The sequence below is a fragment of the Sclerotinia sclerotiorum genome, genomic scaffold, assembly GCF_000146945.2.
Source record: "Sclerotinia sclerotiorum 1980 UF-70 scaffold_2 genomic scaffold, whole genome shotgun sequence".
Taxonomy (NCBI): domain Eukaryota; kingdom Fungi; phylum Ascomycota; class Leotiomycetes; order Helotiales; family Sclerotiniaceae; genus Sclerotinia; species Sclerotinia sclerotiorum.
In genome coordinates, this window is record NW_001820834.1 from 2,356,058 (window position 1) to 2,378,636 (window position 22,579).

At 43.3% G+C, this 22,579-nt stretch overlaps 8 protein-coding genes and 1 non-coding gene across 9 annotated transcripts; 6 read left to right on the forward strand and 3 right to left on the reverse strand.

Moving 5' to 3' along the window:
* Positions 1-119: 119 nt before the first annotated feature.
* SS1G_01977 (hypothetical protein) lies at positions 120-230 on the reverse strand (the record flags this gene model as incomplete). Its single annotated transcript, XM_001597731.1, has 1 exon — positions 120-230. The coding sequence occupies one exon, from the start codon at positions 228-230 to the stop codon at positions 120-122; it is 111 nt and encodes a 36-aa protein (XP_001597781.1).
* A 1,217-nt stretch (positions 231-1,447) lies between these two features.
* SS1G_14706 lies at positions 1,448-1,539 on the forward strand. The gene has a single exon. It is a non-coding gene; the product is annotated as a tRNA-Val (tRNA).
* Positions 1,540-2,028: 489 nt separating this feature from the next.
* On the reverse strand, positions 2,029-5,350 carry SS1G_01978 (hypothetical protein; the record flags this gene model as incomplete). The annotated part of the gene is made up of 5 exons (XM_001597732.1): positions 2,029-2,254; positions 2,322-2,687; positions 2,740-3,052; positions 3,331-4,183; positions 4,487-5,350. 5 exons carry the CDS (start codon positions 5,348-5,350, stop codon positions 2,029-2,031), a joined length of 2,622 nt encoding a protein of 873 aa, XP_001597782.1.
* A 496-nt stretch (positions 5,351-5,846) lies between these two features.
* Positions 5,847-6,233, forward strand: SS1G_01979 (hypothetical protein; the record flags this gene model as incomplete). The annotated part of the gene is made up of 3 exons (XM_001597733.1): positions 5,847-5,942; positions 6,000-6,031; positions 6,095-6,233. The coding sequence occupies 3 exons, from the start codon at positions 5,847-5,849 to the stop codon at positions 6,231-6,233; spliced, it is 267 nt and encodes an 88-aa protein (XP_001597783.1).
* Positions 6,234-7,030: 797 nt separating this feature from the next.
* SS1G_01980 (hypothetical protein) lies at positions 7,031-8,670 on the forward strand (the record flags this gene model as incomplete). The annotated part of the gene is made up of 5 exons (XM_001597734.1): positions 7,031-7,233; positions 7,329-7,356; positions 7,414-7,942; positions 7,993-8,417; positions 8,479-8,670. 5 exons carry the CDS (start codon positions 7,031-7,033, stop codon positions 8,668-8,670), a joined length of 1,377 nt encoding a protein of 458 aa, XP_001597784.1.
* Positions 8,671-10,673: 2,003 nt separating this feature from the next.
* Positions 10,674-11,743, reverse strand: SS1G_01981 (predicted protein; the record flags this gene model as incomplete). Its single annotated transcript, XM_001597735.1, has 3 exons — positions 10,674-10,975; positions 11,005-11,081; positions 11,700-11,743. The coding sequence occupies 3 exons, from the start codon at positions 11,741-11,743 to the stop codon at positions 10,674-10,676; spliced, it is 423 nt and encodes a 140-aa protein (XP_001597785.1).
* Positions 11,744-12,514: 771 nt separating this feature from the next.
* On the forward strand, positions 12,515-17,023 carry SS1G_01982 (hypothetical protein; the record flags this gene model as incomplete). The annotated part of the gene is made up of 4 exons (XM_001597736.1): positions 12,515-12,757; positions 12,811-14,846; positions 14,900-16,784; positions 17,006-17,023. 4 exons carry the CDS (start codon positions 12,515-12,517, stop codon positions 17,021-17,023), a joined length of 4,182 nt encoding a protein of 1,393 aa, XP_001597786.1.
* Positions 17,024-18,574: 1,551 nt separating this feature from the next.
* SS1G_01983 (predicted protein) lies at positions 18,575-18,794 on the forward strand (the record flags this gene model as incomplete). The annotated part of the gene is made up of 2 exons (XM_001597737.1): positions 18,575-18,634; positions 18,714-18,794. The coding sequence occupies 2 exons, from the start codon at positions 18,575-18,577 to the stop codon at positions 18,792-18,794; spliced, it is 141 nt and encodes a 46-aa protein (XP_001597787.1).
* A 1,177-nt stretch (positions 18,795-19,971) lies between these two features.
* On the forward strand, positions 19,972-22,196 carry SS1G_01984 (hypothetical protein; the record flags this gene model as incomplete). The annotated part of the gene is made up of 5 exons (XM_001597738.1): positions 19,972-20,178; positions 20,375-20,737; positions 20,843-21,224; positions 21,288-21,422; positions 21,478-22,196. 5 exons carry the CDS (start codon positions 19,972-19,974, stop codon positions 22,194-22,196), a joined length of 1,806 nt encoding a protein of 601 aa, XP_001597788.1.
* Positions 22,197-22,579: the final 383 nt, after the last annotated feature.

Here is a 22,579-nt window from a genome sequence, read left to right on the forward strand (position 1 = left end):
AGTTCCATTGTGGTAGGATCCAGGCCAGATTTCCGGAGAGCCATTTTCGGGAGACACGTTGTGGAGGTACATGAATAGCTCGATGCAGGTGGGGAATTTGTGATGATTGTGATAGGAATCTATGTGAACGGCTTGACGAGATGTCGGTTCTTGTGTTGGAATAGTGATAGTGCTGCCTGCGTGTACAAGCTGTGGTTTTCCGATAACAGCTTCCATAACTGCTGCGGCATGTTTGTTAGCCCAAATATACTGGGAAAGCCATTCCTTGGATAAAGGAGGACATAAGGAGAAATAGTTCTTTTCCATGCCATGGTTGTAGACTAGACTCGGATCTTCCAATCTCTGGGCTCCATCTGCATTCATCTTCTCGTAGAATTTCTCGACAACATTGTGAGGAATGGCATTTTCAAAAATAACAATTCCATCCCTATGAAATTCTTCTACTCCAGCTTGTACGTTTTCTAAAGAAGTAAGACCGAATTTGTGCTCCTCGTCGGATATATTGACATGTCTGCAATCAGCGTGTTTTGGAGACATATTGAAACTTTTTATAATTGTCCAGTGATTGTGCAGAACAGTATAAATAATGAATCAATTATGCTTTTTCCTCATCATTACAGAACTTTATATATCTCTCGGGTCTGAGAATCAAACAATGAAGTGGAAATCTTCAAAGAAAATGCATAGAAACGAGGTATTAAGTGTACTTCGCGTGACTTCCATTTGACTGAAGAAAGGGGAAAATCATAACAAAGGAAGTAAGATATAAGCACAGTAGACTCCGAATTCGGATCAGGTCCGGCGAGAAGAGACAAAGACAAGGGAAGGCTATTGAAGCTCATATCGGCTCCGTCTCTGAGGAGTTGAGAGTGTTGTTATATTTATCTTCCGAGAAATGGACAAGATAATTATCCTTGACAAAAGAATAAAACACAGCACCCAAAAAATAAACAACGTCGGCAATCAAACACAAAAGTAAGAACTTACAAGTTTAAAACCCAGATTAAATCTGAATTTTTCTATAAATACCTCTACACCAATTCAATAACCTAAATTAGAAACTTGTCCTTGTCTGATCTTCAGAGGAGGTAGGTACGTACGTAGTATACGTGGTAGCTATAGGAAAGTCAATCTTAACACATCATATTATTCTTTAGTTGCCAAGCTAGCCTTAAGTAAAAAGACTAATAGAAAGATCCTGACAGAAAGCCTCTACTTCATAATTTACAGTAAACTATATTGAAGCATAAAGATTTGATAGATATATAATAACATAAATTAATATCCCAAAAAAAAGAATTGACCATATCAATACACATCAATACATATCAATCAATCTCTTCCCAATATAATCTCATAAAAATCCACAACCCCATCCACTGAAACACCAGCCCCTGGAATCTTTCAATATATACCATAATGCTCCTCCTTTAGATCAACAATCATCGGCCGGATGGTGTAGTTGGTTATCACGTGTCCTTAACAATTAAAACCTGTTAAATACGGACAAGGTCCTGGGATCGTGCCCCAGTCTGGTCATTTCACATTTCAAACATTTTTTGATTTCCTTTTGCTTTTGCATTCTCTATTTTCAAAGTTTTAACCTCATCTCTTTCTTGATCTTCTTTTTTCTTGAGGCGAGGCGGGGCGGAGGCGGGGGCGGAGGCGGGGGCGGCAGGAGGTTTTCATAGTTTTCTACAGGGCGTAAAAGTGGTGGGTGGGTTGTCGTATCTTATAATTTTGTGTGACCAATAACCCGCAAAAATGTATATATACCAAACAGACTTTATGGTTAAGGACCAGTTCTGATATTAACAGGGATTGACGATTCTTTGCGGAAAGCATTTTAGCCATTTGGTATATCACCATCATGTTTCAAGTTATAAACTACAATCAGAAAGGACTAAGAGGAACCTATATTTCGCATAATGAATGAGTGCAATTGTGTGATACAGTAGCAATTTCAAGACTAAAAAATGGTATGATGCTCAATAACATATCAAACAAAGATTAAAGGCTCGACCCAATTCAGCAATAACCATTGGTTTTCACCCATTCGAGGATAACCTCCCTATCTCTAGCTTTGAGAGCCGCTCTTCCCCTGATAGTATCGGCAATAATAGCCAATGATCGATCATAGCCTCTGTTGTCTTTATTCTCAAAGAACTTTTCAATTTGCTTGTTGATATCATCATCACTAAAGGTAGCTAGAGAAAGCTTAATAAATCGATCGAAGACAACCATGTTGGCAGATCTGCAAAAAAGATTAGTAACATTATCAAATGAAAAGATTACTCAATTGCTTGCACTGGGATACTCACAGCCTCTCCTTGATTGGATCGAAGTTATCTTGAATATATTGCCAAAGCTGGTAACGTGTCTTGGTATTTGCCGCAAGAGCAGCTGCACCTGTGTGGACATCTTGTGTTGCAACTTCATTGAAGAGAAATTCAAAATAGTCGGCGATAAGTTCTGGAGTTTGAACACGTCCCATTGCACGGAGCGTAATCTCTTTACCATCAATGGAAGTTGTTTCGCGATACTCTTTTTTCAGAGCATCATATTCAGATTGCCCACCGTATCGAACGGAAAGGCCAAAAATTGCAGTTCTCAGACTTGGATGAATGACCGACTTGTCCTTGCCGCTTGTGTACAAATCGAAGCGACGTTTAGCTTCGGTGATAATTCTATATTTTGTCAACCATGAATTATGCATGCAGTACGTTTTTCTGAACTTACTCTTTGTGGCCATTGATACCAGCAGAAAGTATCAATAAAGGTCGAAGCTGAGACTTAAGAAAATCTTCATCCATAGGTTGTTCCCAGCCTATCTTTTCCGCCGCTGGAGTGACCAATTTTAGTAAAAATGCCTTCATACCATCCGAGATTGCGTCATCATCGGAGAACACCGACTTGATAGTGCCACTGGGTCCCAGGATCTTTGTCCAAACTAAGTAGTTAGATTCATCAGATAAACCTTGCACCAAAGTCAAGAACGCTGGAGTTGCTGCTTGTCCTGATATTGCGAGTGCACCCGCATCAGCAATGAGACCTAGGTCAAAGTCAGTTACCAAGTTGAGATAAGAGAGCGTGATTAGAATTCTTAATTGTCCAGGCTGCAGTCCAAATTCGAAAGCTTTTGATGTTTGCTGGATTGTGAGTGGCTCTAGGCTTCGCATCTAAATATGTTCAACCTTCCGACCGAATCAATATACCACAAGTTGAACGGTTGGATGGTTCAACAGGCCAAATAAATCGGGAGACTCCTCAGTATTATGCTGGACTGCAATCTGGACTATTTAAAAAATCCCAAGCTTAGTCTAGACTTACCGATTTTATCAGTCAAGCTGAGGCGATCCAATTGTGATCCAAGCTTGGCAAGCCTTGCTGGTGGATAATTGACACGATAAAATCCTGCAGTGTCGGTGTTGATCTTGTAGAAAGAGTCGTCAATATCTTTGATTGTATCTTCTTTTCGTTCAAAGGCGACTTGCTGTGCTCCTTGGGTTCCAACTTTTCCTTGCAAATCCAAAGGCACCCACCAAGTTGTTTCGTCATCTTCAGGTTTAACATCTCCCGTGGAGAGATAACGACTTTGCTTGATGCTGATTTGTCCAGGTTCTTCAGTAACAGTCAGAACAGGGTAGCCCATCTTGGTAATCCATGGATCGATGATAGCTTTCACATCTAGGCCCGAAGCTTCGCTCAGAGCTGACCATAGATCTTGTGTTGTGGCATTGCCATAAGCGTGAGCTTTTAGGTAATCTGAAACTCCCTTCAAGAAAGTCTTTTGACCAAGGTGCGTGGCCAGCATTCGAAGCACAGAGCTACCTTTAAGGTAGCTGATGGAATCGAAAATTTGATCAACGTCTAGAGCATCTTTAACTGGTACTTCAATAGGATGCGAGCTACGTAACGAATCCAACTGGAATGCAGTCTGCATACCCTCAGCCACGAACTGGGGCCATACACACCAATCTGGATGGAAATGATCTGTCGCCAGCCATCCAACCCAGGTAGCGAAACCCTCATTAAGCCAAAGCTCACTCCACCAGTCCATAGTGACTAGGTTTCCAAACCATTGATGGGCGAGTTCGTGCGCAACGACATATGCAATTCTGTTTTTAAATTTTGTGTCGGAAGTTTTCTCGTCAAACAATACAGCTGTCGTGCGATAGGTAACCTGGAAGAGTGAGTGGGCATTTAATGCATTCAAGGATATAGACTACTTACAAGGCCCCAGTTCTCCATACTATCGAGCAGATTAGAAAGTTAGTTAGCGCACTCATAAAATTGAAGGGGTCCGGGAAACTGGCTGCAACATACGCTCCATGGGACTAGAAAGACGATTAGCGGAACTGTTAACTACACGGCATGTACGCGGCGAGCGCACGAATTAATTGATTTAAGGAAGTATACTGAAATACCAAACGTGGATCTCATGCAGATAAGAAATATATTGACAACAACAAAATAAGAGACTTACAAATTCATGTACAGCAAGTAAATCAGCTTTAGGAAGTGGATAGTCGATGTCAAAAATTTCCGAAAATAAGTCAATGACTTTAGGTGCATGATCAAGTGCATATTGTGCTTGGCTCTTCAAGCCTCTAGTAGTATAGACACGGACAGGGATTGGCTTCCCATTATACTTGCGTTTTGTGAAGTCCTCGATGTACTCGAAATCTCCCATTGCCCAGGCGAGAAGATAGGTACTCATGATTGGCGTTCTTTCAAATTCGATGAAGTGATACCCATCCTTAGAATCTCTCGATCCCTTCTCAGGCATATTGCTCAAAGCAGTTTGATCCTTAGGGATTTCGATCTCGAAGTCAAAAGTGGCCTTCAAGTTAGGCTCATCGAAACATGGGAAAGCTCTACGAGCATCAGATGACTCGAATTGAGTACTGTACATGCAGTGAAAATCATCAACCTTAGGAACAGACGCAGCTGGTGTGACTTGGGGTTTATATTTTGAATAGTAAAAACCCGCCATATCATTGTTGACTGTTCCTTGATATTTGATTGATAGGTTGGCACTTTCGGAGATAGACAACTCATCTGGGAAGCTTAAAGTCACACGCTGTTTCTTACTATCATAAGATATCTCACTGGACTTGATAGAATGCGAGGTCTTTCCAGAAGTCAAAACTACCTCTGCTTCATGTATCTTGAGTTGCAAAGCATTCAAGGTAATTTCCTTGGTGGGCTTGACAACTTTGATGTCAATGTTGACTGTGCCTTGATAGCTGAAAGCTCCTCCTAACTCGATGTCGTAAACAGAAAGCGCATAATGAGAAGGCTTGACAGAATCGGGAAGTACATCTCGGTCAGATGTTGGAGATGCCATGATACGGATGATCTGAGGTGAGATCTGTTCCTGGATGTTAAGATACGTGCAGGAATTTTGTCAAATTAAACCAGTTTAATGTTGAAATGGCATTCGTAGCTTGAGTGTCTTTTTGAATGAAATTTGAAGATGTCAAGTAGAAAGAAATGGGAAGAAAGCCGAAGGAAGCCGTGCTTGAAATTATAAAGTAAATAGTAGTCTGTTTGTCATAAGTACTAAGTTTGGTAGGTGTGGGAGGGGACGACAGCGCCCACTTGCCTAATTGGGTAACTCATCCGATTGAGCTTGGTGAAAGCTTGAAACATCGACCAATGAGCGACTTCAGATGGCAAGGCTGCGAAACTCAAATATCACAGCACGCGAAGGTAAACACTGCAACCGTAAAGCATGTAATCAAACATCACAGCATAACAACTAGCATCACGAAACTCAACAACAAGACAATATCTACGCAAACCTTCTTGTGCGAATATCACATATCTGAGTCATACATATCATGGCCACTGGACAGAAACTTTATCCTCGGGCCAGTCTCAAGAAGATTATTAAAGCCCATTCCAAGCGCAATCTCACCAAAAATGTCGATGTATTGGTACGTTTCATGCCGCCTCTCTGGGAGAAAGGCCATTTGCTGATTCACACATCGTAGATATTCCTTGACTATATGCTATTTCTCGAAACGTATGTCGCATTAATCCCTTTCAGTGGGTTCATTAGTCTGGGTATAATGTCTAATCGGTCCAGGTTAATGAAAGAAGCCAGTATCAACGCGAAGCAAGCTGGAGAGCGTGGTATTAGCGCAAAGAGTATAAAGAAAGTGACTGAAGTATGCCCAACTTTCTTGTCATTTCCAGTATCCATAATAATCCTCTTTACTATCTAGTTATCGCTATCGAAATTCAAGGGATGAGCTTGAGCTTGGGAGAGTGACTGTACAAGTTATGGTAGAATCAACATTGCAGGAGTGTATGGTCACGAAGAGTGCTTCAATTTCAGGAAGTTATCAGATATGCCTACTTAGACGTAATTGCTACGAAGAATGGCGGGCTTAGCAGATAACCATGTGGAATAACCATGCGGAATGCCTCAGGAGGGACGGTCGTCAAGGAGGAAGAAGAAGAGGAGCCTATGAGACGAGGCTGTGGATTTCAGGCACCACACACTTGAGGGGTACTACGCGGAGATGATCAGAATACAGCAATTCAGTGAAGCATATGTTGTTAATCAATTGTGGTCCAATTGATTTTAAGATAATGATGGATACCTACATAAACCTCCAATATTAAACAGTCTCAAGCCTCTTTTGTATTCACTAATAATATTCAGATGCATTGACGTTTCTTCTTCTGTTGGGTCAAAATTTATTATTCTACTTCCTTCTCCCACGTTCGCTAAGGCCGACAAGGTTCTGATCCAAACATCTCTCCCCCATCATCTTGAAGCTCCCTCACTTTTGACAATTAATACCATCCGCCCCTAAAAATTCATATCTGTCTTACACAGCTCCGATCTCAAACCTGAAAATATCCTCGTTCTCAGCTTCTTGTATTAAATACATCGTTTTATTCATAGACGAGGCATTTTAATTATCCACTCACAAACACAAGCACAAGCAAGCCGTCATCTCGACATTTCTGTGTCACCAAATCAACCTGAAAGTCAACAAAAATAAGTCACACAATGGCTGCTTCAGTAACTCAAAACCCAGCTCCCAAGCCAGAATCTAAGTCTGCGAAGAAGAAGAAGGCCAAGACCGAAGCTGTAGAGGTTCAAAAGCCCACCGAACCAACAGCAGTCACCGAGAAGGCCCCCTCCAACAGTGCTGAAGAGAGCACCAATGGTGATGGAGCATACGAAAGTCCATATATCAAGGAGCTCTACAAGTAAGAATTTTTATTTTCGAACAACTACATCATGTAACATTGGTGTTCTTGTCACTTTTTCGTGTGAGGGGTAGGTGGCTGACAACTCATTTCAGGAGTATTCGTAATGTCAACAAGAAGATCGTAAGTCAAGAAGAACTGCGGAGGATCACCTTGAGACAAATTGCTAATATTGTACAGACAAACGCTTCCAAAGTTGACAATGTCCTCGCCGAAAACCCTGGCAAGAGCTTGGACGAGTTGGTAGCTACTCGCAAAATCAACGCTGATCAAAAGGCACAAATCTTGAAGAAGCCATCTCTCCAGGCATCTTTGGCCCAACTTGAGGAGCAAATCGCACAATATAAGAAGTTCGACCAAGAATACAAGACTAAGCTCCAGGTAGAGAAGGCTGAATTCGAGAAGACTTTCAATGAGCGTGCAAGTAAAGAACTCGAGGAGAAGGTCCACGCTGCTAAGGAGTCAGTTGCCAAGGAGAAGGCTGAGGAACAGGAGGCCAATTTGTTACTCATTACTAAATTCCTCTGTCTCGCTGCTTTGCGCCGCAGCCCGGAAAATGATCCAAACCTTGATGAGAACAAGGGCATTGAAGGTCTTCTCACCCAAGTCTACAGTGGTGATGAGGCTGCTGTAGCTGCCATGACGAAGATCATCCAAGGTTCCGAGGAGATTTGTTCCTCCGTCAACGGCGAGGAACTCACTACGACCTGTAAATGCGCGTGCCTTTAAAGTTATTACAACTTACTAACTGATTGTTAGATGCCGATATTAAGGCTATTGCGCTTGCGCTACCAACAACACCTGCCGCTGCCGAATTTATCGAGACCGCTGAAGAAGAGACAACCCAAACCGAAGTCGCCGAGTATCCTGTTCAAAGTGACCCTACTATCGCCAACGCCGGTTTGACCGAAATCGACGAGCCTGTGACAAGTGCAATGACCAATGGCCATCAAGAACCAAGTTTCGAGGAAGCTCAAGGACTCCCTCAAAACTCCACTTTTGGGGAAGGAGGAAATGCTGCGGCAGAGGCAAATTGGGACAACAACAACGATTTGTCCACGTCGCAAGAGTGGGTCGAGGTTACTCGCGAAACTACTGAGACTGAGACTGGCGTTACTGCTACTCCTGCTGCCGCTCCTAATACTCAAAGTTGGGCCGATGAACAGCCAGAGAGCCCCGGTTCAGTAAGTCGACTCCAATCTCATAGGATAAATCATGGAAATTTTGCTAATAACTTTTCTTCAGAAGACTCCTACTGCCCCAACTACCAACAATGATGGCTTCCATGAAGTCAGCCGTAATCGTGGCCGTGGAGAGTATCGTGGTAGAGGAGGCAGAGGTCGTGGTGGCTTCAGAGGTGATGGACAACATCGAGGAGGACGTGGTCGAGGTGGTCCACGTGGGGCTCCTCGTGCCCCAAGAGGCGACTCATCATAGATTCACCTTTAGGAAACAGCTCTAGAGTCTCACAATTAATGAGCTCTTAGGCTTCAGCTTACACAGCTTGTAATAACCTCATCCTTTCATTCGACTTGTTTCTCGCGGCATGGCATCACACAAAGGCGAAATGGGTAAAGTTTTTTTTTGCATTTAATATTTGCAATTGCGAAAACGGCACAGTTAGCATTTGCACGGATCTGTCATGTTCTTGATATTGGCTGGATATGGCCTAGGGCTATAATGATATGGAAGAGCGGTTACTCTTATGGCATTACATACAACAAAACATTTCTGTATTTTGGTCACTGATTTTTCTTTTTGCGCGCTGTTATGCAGGCTGCTTGTTCATACCCCCACACATTGAAAAGTTCGGATGGTTTGGTCTTTGGTTGCTGATCTTGGTCTTGGTCTTTTAGGACGGTTGGACTGGATCGGGACTGAGGGGTTTGCATCGGATTGAGGTGTGGTCAAAACGAAATGATTGATACCTATGATTTGATGACGGTTGCATATGGGCATAATGAATGAAAATTACGGATACAGATTATATGAGAGTGTTTTACACATTTGGTGATGAAATGATTTTTGATTATATGTGAAATGTTGGATTGGGGCGGAGGGGTTTTTTTTAAAGTGACCCAAGAAAAATAGGTACAGTAAGAGAGGATGGATGAAAGGATGTATGCATCACTTCTATGAAACGAACTCTGCTAGATCGAGTAGGAAATAATGTGAGGATTAGGGGATGATATTTGAGGGAGTAGCCGAGATTGGTAGTGGGTTTAATTGGTAAGTTGGGCTCGTGCGGAATTTGAATTTGTTGTTTTATAGTTGGTAAGTATATTCTTTATCAGTAGGTAGTTGTATGTATACTGGGAATTGGGAGAGGGGAATTGGGAGTTTGTAAGGTGATGGATGTTAGGAAGCTTGGAAGTTTGAGGTTGGGAATTTTCGTTAGTAGGCTTTGAGATGGAGGGTTTGAGATAGATGACATGGTTGGGAGATAGACGAAGAAAAAGGAAGAAGAAAGAGGGGGGAAAGGAGAAGCGGGGGAAAGGGGGGCGGAGGGGAGGAAGTGTGGTTTGTGCAGACTGGTTGTGTGTATGGATTGGTATGTATCTATGTAATGTAATATAATCTAGGTCGTTGTTTTTTTGGTTCGAAAGTTTGAATCTAGGTAAGATCTTACTATTTTTTTATGTTTTTGATGGACTGCTGGATTAGCTGGAGCGGTGCAGATGCATGGGGTGAGATTGGATGAAATGAGCTGAGGGAGGATTCTGGGTGGCTTGGTTTGATTTGGGGCCCGGCTATGATTGATGAGGGGATGGATACAATTTCAAAGCAGTGAGGGAAGAGAGAAACGATCTCTTGTTTCATTCCGTAGCAACTGGTGATGGGAAGGTATAGGTATGGGTAGGTAAGTGAATATTGGATCTTGTGAGCTAGCCCCGACTGTCAATATTCTGGCAAGATTTCATTTTGTCGAGTATATGTTCATGGTAGCTTATTGATTGTTATTACGTCTATGTGTGTGTATGAGATGATTAGATCCAAGTGTACCGTCGTTTCATCCATATGTAAGGTGCTCCTGGTATTTAATGTGCTAAGTAAGTCTGCTGTCTTGTTAGTCGCATCAATCAAAATGGTATGATATCATGCTCTTTGATAGCGTAGTCAAATCAATTACCATAATGACGATCATGAGTGCGAGTAAATGTATCAACAGGAGTGTAACTACGTAGTTTCTGAGGTGTGGGGCTGAGATAAGATTAGCCTATGAACACTGTGAAATCTCAATAGAATCGACGTTCTTTGCAACAATTGAATGACACCAGCTTCTTTTCGAATTGAACTATTCTCATGCCCAACCTTCACCAGAGCCAATTTGATTGGCTATGAGTTAGCACAGAGTCACTTGTATGCTGTCGAGCATCTCCATTTGTGAGGTTGTTGACATCCTCTTGACTTTCATATTTGCACATCTTAATGCATTGCGATTACACATTCTTCAAGAATGAATTGATTATGCAAACAGGACCCTCGATTCTGGAAATGACTGAAACGACATCGATACCTCGGATGAATATATCCAGGGCTGCATGCCCGCAGATGGTTTGCAGGCTTGCAGGCTTGCAGGCTTGGTGTTCAAATTCTGCGGCGGCACATGTAAGAGATCTTCGAGGATCATGACTGGCTGTGACGATATACGTCCAACCAGTTGCCACTGTTTCCCCAGATAAAAAGGTTCGACTTCGTAAGATCTGTGCCAGGATTTCATGGGGAGACGGATAATGTTTGCCTAGGTAGGTGGAGATGGAGAGGTGTCACCGCTTTTAGCCACTTGGCCCACGTCTCGTCGGAAGCTTAAATTTAACGTAGATGCAAGTTCAACGACAGAGATTTCACTAGTGCAGGGGTATCATCCTATCGGGTCACTTATCGAAGACATATGTATCTTTGATCGTTTCACTTGTGATCAACGTCATATCGTCTCAACTCTTTCAGAATTGAGAATCCTGTGTATTGCAATAAACCAACTTGATAAATCCATCGCAACTCCTGATCATGAAGGTAATGAGCATGTCACATCTTTATCACACTTGACTAGATTGAATTGGACGGTACACCAAAGATCAATCCGAACGAATGTCCAAGGACCTCGGGAGGTACAGTGCAAAATGATGAGACCAAAGATAAACTTCTCAGCCCTATATGATGATGATTCCAGTTTTGTTTGGATAAGTTGAGATGATTTTCATCTTACAGGAGGGTGAACTGTGCACTGCATGAAATAATCTTGACAGATCCTGGTGATCCAATAAATCAATCAAATAATAATAATTCAAGCAGCAACACAGTCAAGGAATCATGAAAAAAGACCATAATATAATGAATATCCCCAAAGAGAAACAAAATATGGCAAAAGAGAGAAATGCCGTTCAACTATTGCAAGTTGTACCTATCTAGTAGGTATATCTCCTCATGTCATGTGAAAAGGAGGAAGAACACCATGATATACTTACTGGCTACTGAGATTGCCGGTCAAGCTGTTTTTGCTCTCTCTCATCGTGATGTGTATCTATGTTGGACCGACACACGTACCTACATATATACATACCTAGGTATGTATAAAGGATTCGGTCGGTATTATCAATTCGTGAATTCGTCGAGTACCTACACAATGTGATGTAAAATATAGAATACATTGTGGGTACTCGTATTCAAAGGATCGTTATAAAATGAAGAACAAATTAATAATTATTAAATTATCAAGTGATAGAGCTGTGGGATAAAAAGTAAAAGTAACAAAATAATATATGTGTTGATGAGCTTACTCCGCCGTATTATTTATTGAAAGATTCTTTTACTTTTGCCAAATGTCGATCCACTTCACTCAAATCACTGTTCTAGAAATGGGAACCGAACAGGTACGCTAAAGTGGATAAAGCTTAGTGGATATCGGCAAGTAGGAGAATCGTTCGAGGGAAACTCGCACCTCGCACCTCAGTAAATCGTCCTGTCCTGTGTCCATACAGCCAGCCAGTACAAAATACAACTGCCTCCGATAATCACCAGCGAAATAATCTTTTTTAAACCACATCAGACAATATTTCCGATTTACCTTTATGTTTTTATGGAGTTGACAGGATAAAGTCTTGAATTGTTTCTTTCGACATTTGCCAAGAACCAATCCATTCTTTTCCAAAGCGCGCATCATTCTTCCAAACCCCCTCCACAATTCAGCGACGTTCACCTCCTTCAAAATCCTTGCGATATAATTACACGACCGCTTCACGCACAGTACAGTCGCATGGTCGATCGCATGTGAGTCTACACGATGTCGACTGCTACCGACCAGGTAGTTGTGTCCGGCGAAGGTGAGCAATCTGCGATTTCGCAGGATCTTGCTTCGCCACCGGAAAGCAACAATACAATCAGAACCGATCCATCAAGCGACTCAGAATTATCCGACGTTGACCTCTCAGCAGATGATGCCATTGAACCAGAGCATTGGGAGGATGATGGCAGAGTTCCTGTTTTTATGCCAACCATGGCTCAATTCAAGGACTTTAATCTCTTCGTAAGTCAAAATGATACTACTTTGGGACCACCTGCTAATGCGATAACGCCTAGATGGATAAAGTCAACAAATATGGTATGAAATCTGGGATTGTTAAGGTCATTCCTCCACCCGAATGGAAAGCTGCCCTTCCACCGCTCGACGATGCTATTAAAACGATTAGAGTAAAGGATCCGATTAAGCAAGATATCATGGGTCAGAGCGGAACATACCGACAAGCTAATATTCTCCACCAACGTTCTTACAATCTTCCACAATGGCGACAGTTGTGCGATCAGAGTGAACATCAACCTCCTGCCAAGAGAGGTGAGAGGAGAGCCAATATCGAAAAAGCTAAAGTTGCGACAAGAGCCAAAGCTCCTTCGACATCAGGAGCTGTTGGTGGGAAGAGGAAGCCAGGGAGACCGTCTAGGCTTAAGACAAATGCTACAGTCGATTCAGAAGACGGGACTCCAGATCGTTTACCAACTCCAATATCTCCGAAAACCGAAGGCGATGCGTCGTCTGTCAAGCAAGAAGGAGATGAGGATGATATACCTATTAAACCAAGGGGGGGACGGCAACCCAAAGCCATATCTGTTTCTTCCCGTCGTAAGAATAATCGTCGCGAAACAGGAGTGGTGGATGAAGCTGCGTTTGAGAACTTCAAGTATGAGCTAGAGGGCGAAGATTACTCGGCAGAGAGATGTGAAGAATTGGAACGACACTATTGGCGTACTCTCACATTTGCTCCACCCCTCTACGGAGCAGATATGATGGGTTCACTTTTTGATGATAGAACGACCGAGTGGAATCTTGGAAAGCTGCCTAACATCCTTGATCATTTGGGTGGTCAAATTCCTGGTGTCAACACTGCGTATCTTTACTTGGGTATGTGGAAAGCTACTTTTGCCTGGCATTTGGAGGACGTCGATCTTTACAGTATCAATTATCTTCACTTTGGTGCACCGAAGCAATGGTACAGTATTTCTCAAGGAGATGCACGACGATTTGAGGCTGCGATGAAAAATATATGGCCAGCGGATGCAAAAGCTTGCAGCGAATTTCTTCGTCACAAAACATTTTTGATATCACCTCAGCACTTATTGTCGAACTATAATATCAAAGTCAACAAGATCGTTCACCGGCCAGGCGAATTCGTCATTACTTTCCCATACGGATATCACTCTGGATACAATCTCGGTTACAATTGCGCTGAAGCTGTCAACTTTGGCTTACCATCATGGATTGAATATGGAAAGGTGGCCAAGAAATGCGATTGCGATCAAGCTCAGGACAGCGTTTGGATCAACGTTCGAGATCTAGAACGTAAGATGAATGGCGAAGAGACTGAATATGAAACCGACTTCGATGAGGAGGAAGAGGAAGAAGATGACGAAAATGAACCGACGGATCTTCCGACACCCCCTGATAGCAGTGGTGACGCAAAGGTCAAGACTAAAGCCCAACGCAAGCGTAAGCGCGTCAAGAGTGAATCAGACGACCAGCAAAATGTGAAGAGAATTCGTATGCGCATCAAAGCGCCAGCTCACGAACCATGTGTCCTCTGTCCCAACGACATTCCTTCCGAACCTCTACTTTCGACGGAGGATGGCAAACAGGCACATCGTATGTGTGCTCAGTACATTCCAGAAACAATCATTGAAGAAATGGAGAAGAAGGAAGTTGTTACGGGCATTAAGGAGATTTCCAAAGCTCGATTTGACCTCAAGTGCAACTATTGCCGTTCGAAGAAAGGTGCATGTTTCCAATGCTCGAAGAAGAAGTGTACAAGAGCATATCATGCGACATGTGCAGCAGCAGCTGGCGTGTTTGTTGAGCAGGGCGAGATTCCAGTGTTTGGTGAGGATGGCACTGAGTATAAAGAGTGGGGCATTGAATTTAGTTGTCGCTTCCATCGCGTTAAACGGGACAAGAAGCTTGACAGCGAGTCTCTCGAGGAAGATGTTCGTATTCGCAATGGTGCAAAGGAGCTAAAGGTCAACGAAGTCTGTCAAATGCAATTTTACAAAGGGGATATCTTTGCAGGTACTATCATTGAGAACCGGGAAGATGAGGAGACAGTGCTCGTTGATATCCTGCCACATGGGTACGTAAAACCTCTTGACCCTGTTGTGAATGCTTTGCTAACTTTACCACTAGTGATCGTGTTGAAGTCGAATATAAGTGGATTCTTATTCCCGACCAATCATTCTTCACTCTTGCTAAACCATCCGAGAAGGCAATCCCCATGCCGAAATCTCGTATTGAAGCAGCGTCACTCAATACGACAAAGCGTCAAGTCGATGACATTCCAAGACCTGAGGATGTATTTGTCAAGGGCTTTACATGGGCAGAATTTAACACGGCGAGTATTGCACGCAATGCAGCACAGGTCAAATTAGATTTGAGCAAAGAGAACCAAGTTTGGTATTATCTTGGAAAGAACTCTACAGAGGCCAGAGCACAGTTTACGGAGAATTTGAGGCTCCAAAGACACAATCCTAAGGGTCATTTCCTTGACACAATTCCCAAGGCAGTTGCGCCTGCGCCACGTCTATCATATGCAGCTTCATATCCTACGCCCTCGAATAAAAGTTCTTCGAGCGTCACAAAGATGCCGACCAGTAATCCTCCATACACTGGCCCCATCGCCCAGGCAATACAAAACACGAGTACTAGCAAAAATTTTAGCCAATCAGCGCCATCTACGGCAGCTCCCCCATCCTCGGTCGCAAGGCTAGAGAAGCCATATGTGTACAAGCCTCGTAAACCTGGAGATGATTATCACAGTGGCTTGATTGATGCACAATCATACCAATCTCAGCAGGCTTTCTTGCGACAATCAGCGGCTTCCAGGCCTGCCCAAGTACCTGCGGGCGGCCTCAGGTTTGGTAGTGATCCCAGGTTCCAGAATAACCCGGGTTCTTCTGCAGCTCCTTCTGCAGCTTCTTCTGCGACTCCTTCTGCGGTCGCAGCTCCAAAAGCTAGTTATACTCCACAAGCTAGTTACGCCCCTCCACCCGCCAACTATGCTCCACAAGTCAATTATGCCCCACAAGTCAAATATGCTCCCCCGCGCCAGCCTTATCAAGCAGCTACACAACGTCAAACACAAGTAACTGCGAGTCCTCTGGCTCCACCGAATACGAACTACCGAGCACCTCAGTCAGCATCGAAAGGAAATAATCCTTTTAGCAGCAGGGCGTCTGCTCCTAAGGTAGGAAACGTGTTTGCGAAGTATCTCTACTTGCAAATTGAGCATAATCGCTCGCCCATGGAATATAAAAGCCCCTACAGAGAAGGTGGAGGATTCATGAATGGTTATCAAGGCAACTGGACCGAGCATCTAAAGAAGACTTTATTTGCAAAACCAGGTTCGAGCACAGCTCCATCCCCACCTTCAGTTTCTTCCTACGCTGGCGGTGGCGTCGGCAACAAATTATCCTACTCTAGTCCAGCCTATGGTGGTACCACATCCTATAACTCCAAATCTACTCGCAGTCCCTATTCCTCCAATGGGTCGCAATCATATTCTTCGGCAGTATCATCTGGAAGATCAAGCTATGCTTCACCTTCCATCCCCAGAAAACAGCAGACTCCCACACAACAGGCTCCGCCGAAGCCTTTCGATACCAATCAATGGGAAAGAAAGGACCATTCGCCCTTGCACCCAGCAATTCGAAAGGAATACAGTTCGATGTTCCATAAACATCATGTACCACAGCCACGGGATCATCAACAACAAACTCACCAGCAGCAGGGTCAGCAGCAAAATCACAAAAGTCATTATTCTACTCAATATCAAAATCCTTTACACCGTCCATATGGGAGCCAAAGTTCTGGACAAAATGGATACGTGTCCCAAACGTCGCAAACAACGGAGTCCGACCAAGTTCAGAAATCCCAACAATCTCAACCACCACAATCTCAATCTCAACCCCAACCGGCACAGCAGGCTACTCATAATTCATTATCACAGCCTCAACTAGCTGTAAATGCTACTTCGACGACTCCTCTTACCCAGCCAGATCCCAGTCAGCAATCAGTAAATGCTTCACATCAGTCTCAGCCTCCACCTCAACCTCTTCAGGAGGAGGCCAAACCTCTCTATCCACATCAACAATATTTTCAGAAGCTTCCAGATTCGCAGGGACCAGTGCAAACTTATGCACCTCCTCCGCAAACTCATGACTTACCAGACGTGCCTATTGATTCGGAGTCCTTGATTGAAAACATGCTGAAGAACTTGAGGAAAGTCACGAACAGCACGGCCAAGTAGGATGATTGCATTTTTGGGGCGTTCTGAAAATTTAATTTGAATACATTCAAAGGAAATACAAATTCATGGGAAGGTAATGTGCTGGGAAGTTTGTGTGAATTGATGTGTTTAATGATGATTAATGGGGGCGTACATAATACCAATACCAATACCGAGATGAGAATGAGTTATTTGGCGTTCAAGGTTATGGTGGACAGGGTGGTTTGGTGTTACGTTCTCGCCCGACTTTATTGCATGTTATAGTTTTCAATTCTTTCAAGTTAGGTTAGTTTATGAATTTTATGAAGTTCTCGTTGGGAGTTACAATCATATATGGACAATTTTCACCTTCTCTTCTTTTCTTATTCAAATAAATATTCACAAATTGTCACGGGTGAAGCATAATGGATGGATAGGAATGCATTTTTTTGCTTTCTTTCATTTACATTCATTCGTTCCTAGTGTACAGAGAGTTAGGTGATTTTGATGAGCAGAGCAGAGCAGAATAAAGAAAAGCAAGCAAGCAAGCAAGCAAGCGAAGTATAAATAAAATTGATAATATGGAGGGAGGGTTTGGCAATGGAGAAGAAAATTGAAAGATATATAGGATCTTTACGATTTGTGCACTAGTTTACTTATTTGAGAATTGAAAATTATATCATGGTTTATCATCGGATCTAACTAATTGGACAGGTAGGTAGGTACATAAATATGTACTTCGAGGCAAAACGGGTAACTGGACTGATAGCTGATAACTGGGTAACTGATAAATCTACCGTGGTGGATGGGTGGGGCGTGGGGCTCATCTACAGCGCCAGCCGCAGACGCAATCTGCAGGGCACACAGTAGTCCCTGATGCTACGTATGTACGTATGTATGCGCGTACGTTGTATTGTGTTGTATTCAGCTGGCTTTTTGATTGTTTATTAAAACTTTTTCGTGCATGGAGGATGTAGAAATTTTTTTAATTGGGGAAATCTATTGAAAAAGGGGGGAGAGGGGAGGGGGGCAAGGTGGTGCTCTCGGCTTTAGGTTTTAGGCTTTAGTTTTTACTTTTTTTGCCTCTGCTTTTTTTGAGGCGGGATGATTCCGTCCGTGGTTATTAGTGTGTTTTATTTAGTCCCTTGAGTCTGGTAGGATGGATGGATGGATGTGAGTGAGGGGGTGTGAGTTTGGATGTCTTGTGCTGTACCTACCTAGCTATATGTAATGTGTAGTGTGTAGTGTGTAGTGTGTAGTGTGTAAATCCGAGGTTGCACGCGTTGCGTTGCACGTGCTGGAGTAGATGTGATCGGATGGGATGCGGGGTCTTTTGCTTGGCTTGTTGCGGGCCCCGCTTTTGTCTTTTATTGGTGGGTGGTGGGGAAGGGGGGAAATGGGATAGGATAGGATAGGATAGGGGAGGTCGGTGGGTGTTAGGGCTGGTGTTGGATTGGATTGGATTGGATTGGATTGGATTGGATTGAACTGGATTGGATCAGGATACTCGAAGAAAGGGTGGGATCTAGGGTTTTGGGTTTTTTGCTGGGTGGTTTGATTGGTTGGTTGGTTTAGGGGTATATTGGTGTATAATGAATATGATTTGTGGCTGGGTGTTGAGGAATTTGGGTGAGGCTGAATGTGAGAATGAGGGTAGTGTAAGTTAGTGGGTACCGATAAGTATCTACTGGTGGGTAGGTAGATATCCTAGTTTTGATATGATATACGTGTTGGTAGAGATGGGAGATAGGTGATGGAGATGGTGATGGAGATGGAGATGGAGATGGGATGGGATGTATTTGTAAGATTAGGTTGTAATATGTGTTGTTTAGATGGATGGAGATTGTGGGGTATGTATGTATATGTATGTGTATCTGTTGAGACGAGATAATACTAGTAGTAGTAGTAGTAGTAGTAGTAGTAGTAGTAGTAGTAGTATAGGAACTTAGTAGCTCGGTCTTTAGCACAGGTACAGACACATAGATGTATATATGTACAAGTACAAGTATATAAGTACGAACGAGCACAAGTACAGATATTGGGGGAACTTCAAATCAAGAGATGAATATTGTATGTTGTGTATTGTATTGTATACCGTATATGATATATCATATCTCGTGTAACACTAGGTTATAAACCCTGTTTCCTTTTGTTCCTTGTAATCTACCTATCTTCATTAACACTATAACCTTACAAGTATCTCCATCATCAAATTTCCAAATCCCTAAACTATTGATCTATTACCACGTAAATACATAAATAACTTAGTCCAACAAACAAAACCATCGACCAAGATCCAAGATCTAAACCTTAAATACATCCGAAAGTAAAACTTACCTACCCCGCGGAATAAACCCGGATCAACCCTCACCATTTTTAATTTTTGTTTTTCCCTCCTTCAGTATAACTGCAGATCTCTCAATGAGGCGCACATACTTTGCGCCAGCCTTGGAGCTGATTAGGAAAAGATGGGAAGGTAGAAGATAACTAGACTGAGGTAACCAGTAACAGCAGGTGGGCGGGCTGGTGTGGTACAGTCATACTAATATCTAGTATCGTGGTACTGGTGGCGGATGACGGGGAACTAGTTAGAGGATGGATGCGTGGGTTGGGTGGATATTGGGTATTGTGTACTTGGGTATTGGGTATCGGTTTAACCATGGGCTTGGAAGTGCTTCGGTTGGTTGGTAAGACTTATGTGTATATATATAAGGTGCTCTGAGGACGGGGACGGATTGGGATTTACTTTTATATTTTTGAAGATTTGTTTCTTGGGAGTTTGTAGTAGCATTCACCTCACCTCCTTTTGTTTATATTTCTATATAAATCTTATTATAACAATCATTATATACATACACATATATAGAGATATACATCCTCCATCCTCACACCAACTAACCCCCCACCCATCACCCAAACCCCATACCAGTACACCTCTACACCACGACACCCAATCCCTCTACCCAATCCCTCTTCATCCTCAAAAAACAGAAAAATGCAACTACCCATCCCCCAAACCGTAGACATAATCTTCGCAGGCGGCGGTACAGCCGCCTGCGTAGCAGCCGGTCGACTCGCCAAAGCAAACCCAGCTCTACGAATCCTACTCGTAGAAGGTGGGAAGAATAATTTTGAAGATCCAAGTGTGGTGACGCCGGTTGTGTTTTTGAGTCATTTGGCTCCGGGGAGTAAGACGGCTTTGGTTTGTTGATCCCTTTTATTTGGGTTTTTGTTTTTGTTTTTGTTTTCTTGGGTTTTTTAAGGGGAGGGGGATTTTTGGGTTTTTGGGGGGATTTGAGTGAGTGAGGGGAGAATGGAGGAATGAATGGAATGAGTACGATATGATTAGGTATCAAGACCGAGATTGAAATTAATATTAACACAAAAAAACTACCTAGTTCTACAAATCCCAACCTTCCCCCCACCTAAACAATCGCGAAGCCATCGTTCCCGCAGGCGGACTCCTCGGCGGCGGCTCCTCGATCAATTTCCTCATGTACACACGCGCTCAATCCATCGATTTCGATTCCTGGAATACCCCCGGATGGAGCGCAAAAGATATGCTGGAAATGTGGAAGAAGCTCGAAACGTATCATCCGGAAGGAGCAGTAGATAGGGAGAAACATGGGTATGATGGACCTGTGCATGTGAGTGATGGGGGTTTTAGGGGGAAGAGTGGTGATGTGTTTTTGGAGACGGTGAAGAAGATGGGGCATGAAGAGGTTGCGGATTTGCAGGATGGGGATACGTGTGGATGGGGGGTGAGTTCGTTTCTTCTTTTTTTTTTTTTTTGCTTTACTTTACTTTATTGTTTTTTTTTTTCATGTTCATCTCTTTTCTTCTTGTAGAAACTAACCTCCAGGTAGAAATGGCACCGCTACGTTTCTCTCAGCGGTCGTCGCCAAGATTCAGCTCACACCTATATTCACCCTCTTCGTCAATCCGGCTCCTATCCTAATCTTCACATCCTCACTGAATCCAAAGTCGTTCGCGTACTCTTTGATTCCTCATCTCCACCTCGTGCAATTGGTATAGAATACGTACCCAATTCTGATTATCAGCCCGCTCTCGCACTGAGTAAGGCGATTCCGCATACGATTACTGCGGAAAAATTGGTGGTTGTGAGTGCAGGCGCATTGGGGACTCCGCAAATCTTGGAGAGGAGTGGAGTGGGTAGGAAGGATGTGTTGGAAAGGTGTGGAGTGGAGGTTGTTAGTGAGGTGGAGGGTGTAGGCGAGGCGTATCAGGGTAAGTGGATTTTATTTGCTTCTGTGGTTATGAAAAGATTGACTAATTGCACTTGGCGAATAGATCATCACTTGCTTCTGTATCCCTACAAAACATCACTTGATGAAACCGAAACCATCGATGGCTTTTTAAGCGGAAGAAAAGACTTTGCTCAAGCACTTGAAGCCAAAGATCCTCAGCTAGCTTGGAATTCAGTCGGTAAGTCCAATACCACCACCTTCTTACTTCCCATCAGACACTAACACATCCCCAGACGTCTGCAGTAAACTCCGACCTTCTCCCTCGGAAATCCAAGCTCTAGGTCCCGACTTCGTCGCAGACTGGGAACGTGACTTTGCCCCTCACCCCAGCAAACCACTCATGCTATGCGTCGCCGCCAACACCTTCCTCGCAGACCAATCACTCGTCGATCCAGGTCAATATCTCACCATGGGAACCTACACTGCATACCCGTATTCACGAGGATCCATCCACATCACCTCATCAAGCGACGTGCAAAACGGGTATGAATTCGACGCAGGCTTTTTATCCCATCCGAGCGATTTGAAAAAACAGCTATGGGCCTACAAAATGCAACGGGAAATCTCTAGACGTCTCCCATATTTCCGAGGCGAGCTAGAGCTCGGTCATCCTAAATTTCCAAAGGGTTCTAAGGCTGCGTTATCTAATGGGGCAATTGAGGGAACCGTTGAGGATATTGAATATAGTGCTGAAGATAACATGGTGATTGAAGATTGGATTCGAGAAAATCTAAATACGACGTGGCATTCGCTAGGAACATGTGCGATGAAGCCGAGAGAGAAAGGGGGAGTGGTGGATGCGGCGTTGAATGTGTATGGGACGCGGGGATTGAAGGTTTGTGATTTGAGTATGGTGCCGGAGAATGTGGGGGCGAATACTAATAATACGGCTTTGGCGGTGGGGGAGAAAGCGGCGGTGATTATTGGGAGGGAGTTGGGGATTGAGGTTTAGAGTGTGAATGTATGATGGTTTGAGGACTTGAAGTATAGGCGTTAGATATGGGTATCTACTTGGTTGGAAATTGGAATTGGAAGCTGGAGGGTATAGGGGTTTGCTTTGTGGCATTTGTATTATGATTAAGAAGATTTTATGATTGAGAAGATGAATATTATATTGTATTGCTGCGAAGAATAGATATGATATTCCTTTAATTCAACTCGCCTCAACTTGATCAATACATCATTCATCACAGCTATTCACTTTCTCCACTCCACTCTACTATCCCATCAAAAAGTTCAAAAACTTCCCAAACTTACCCTAAAAATATATACACATACACACACACACACATATATACAACCAACCAACCAAATATCAATATAAACCAAACAACA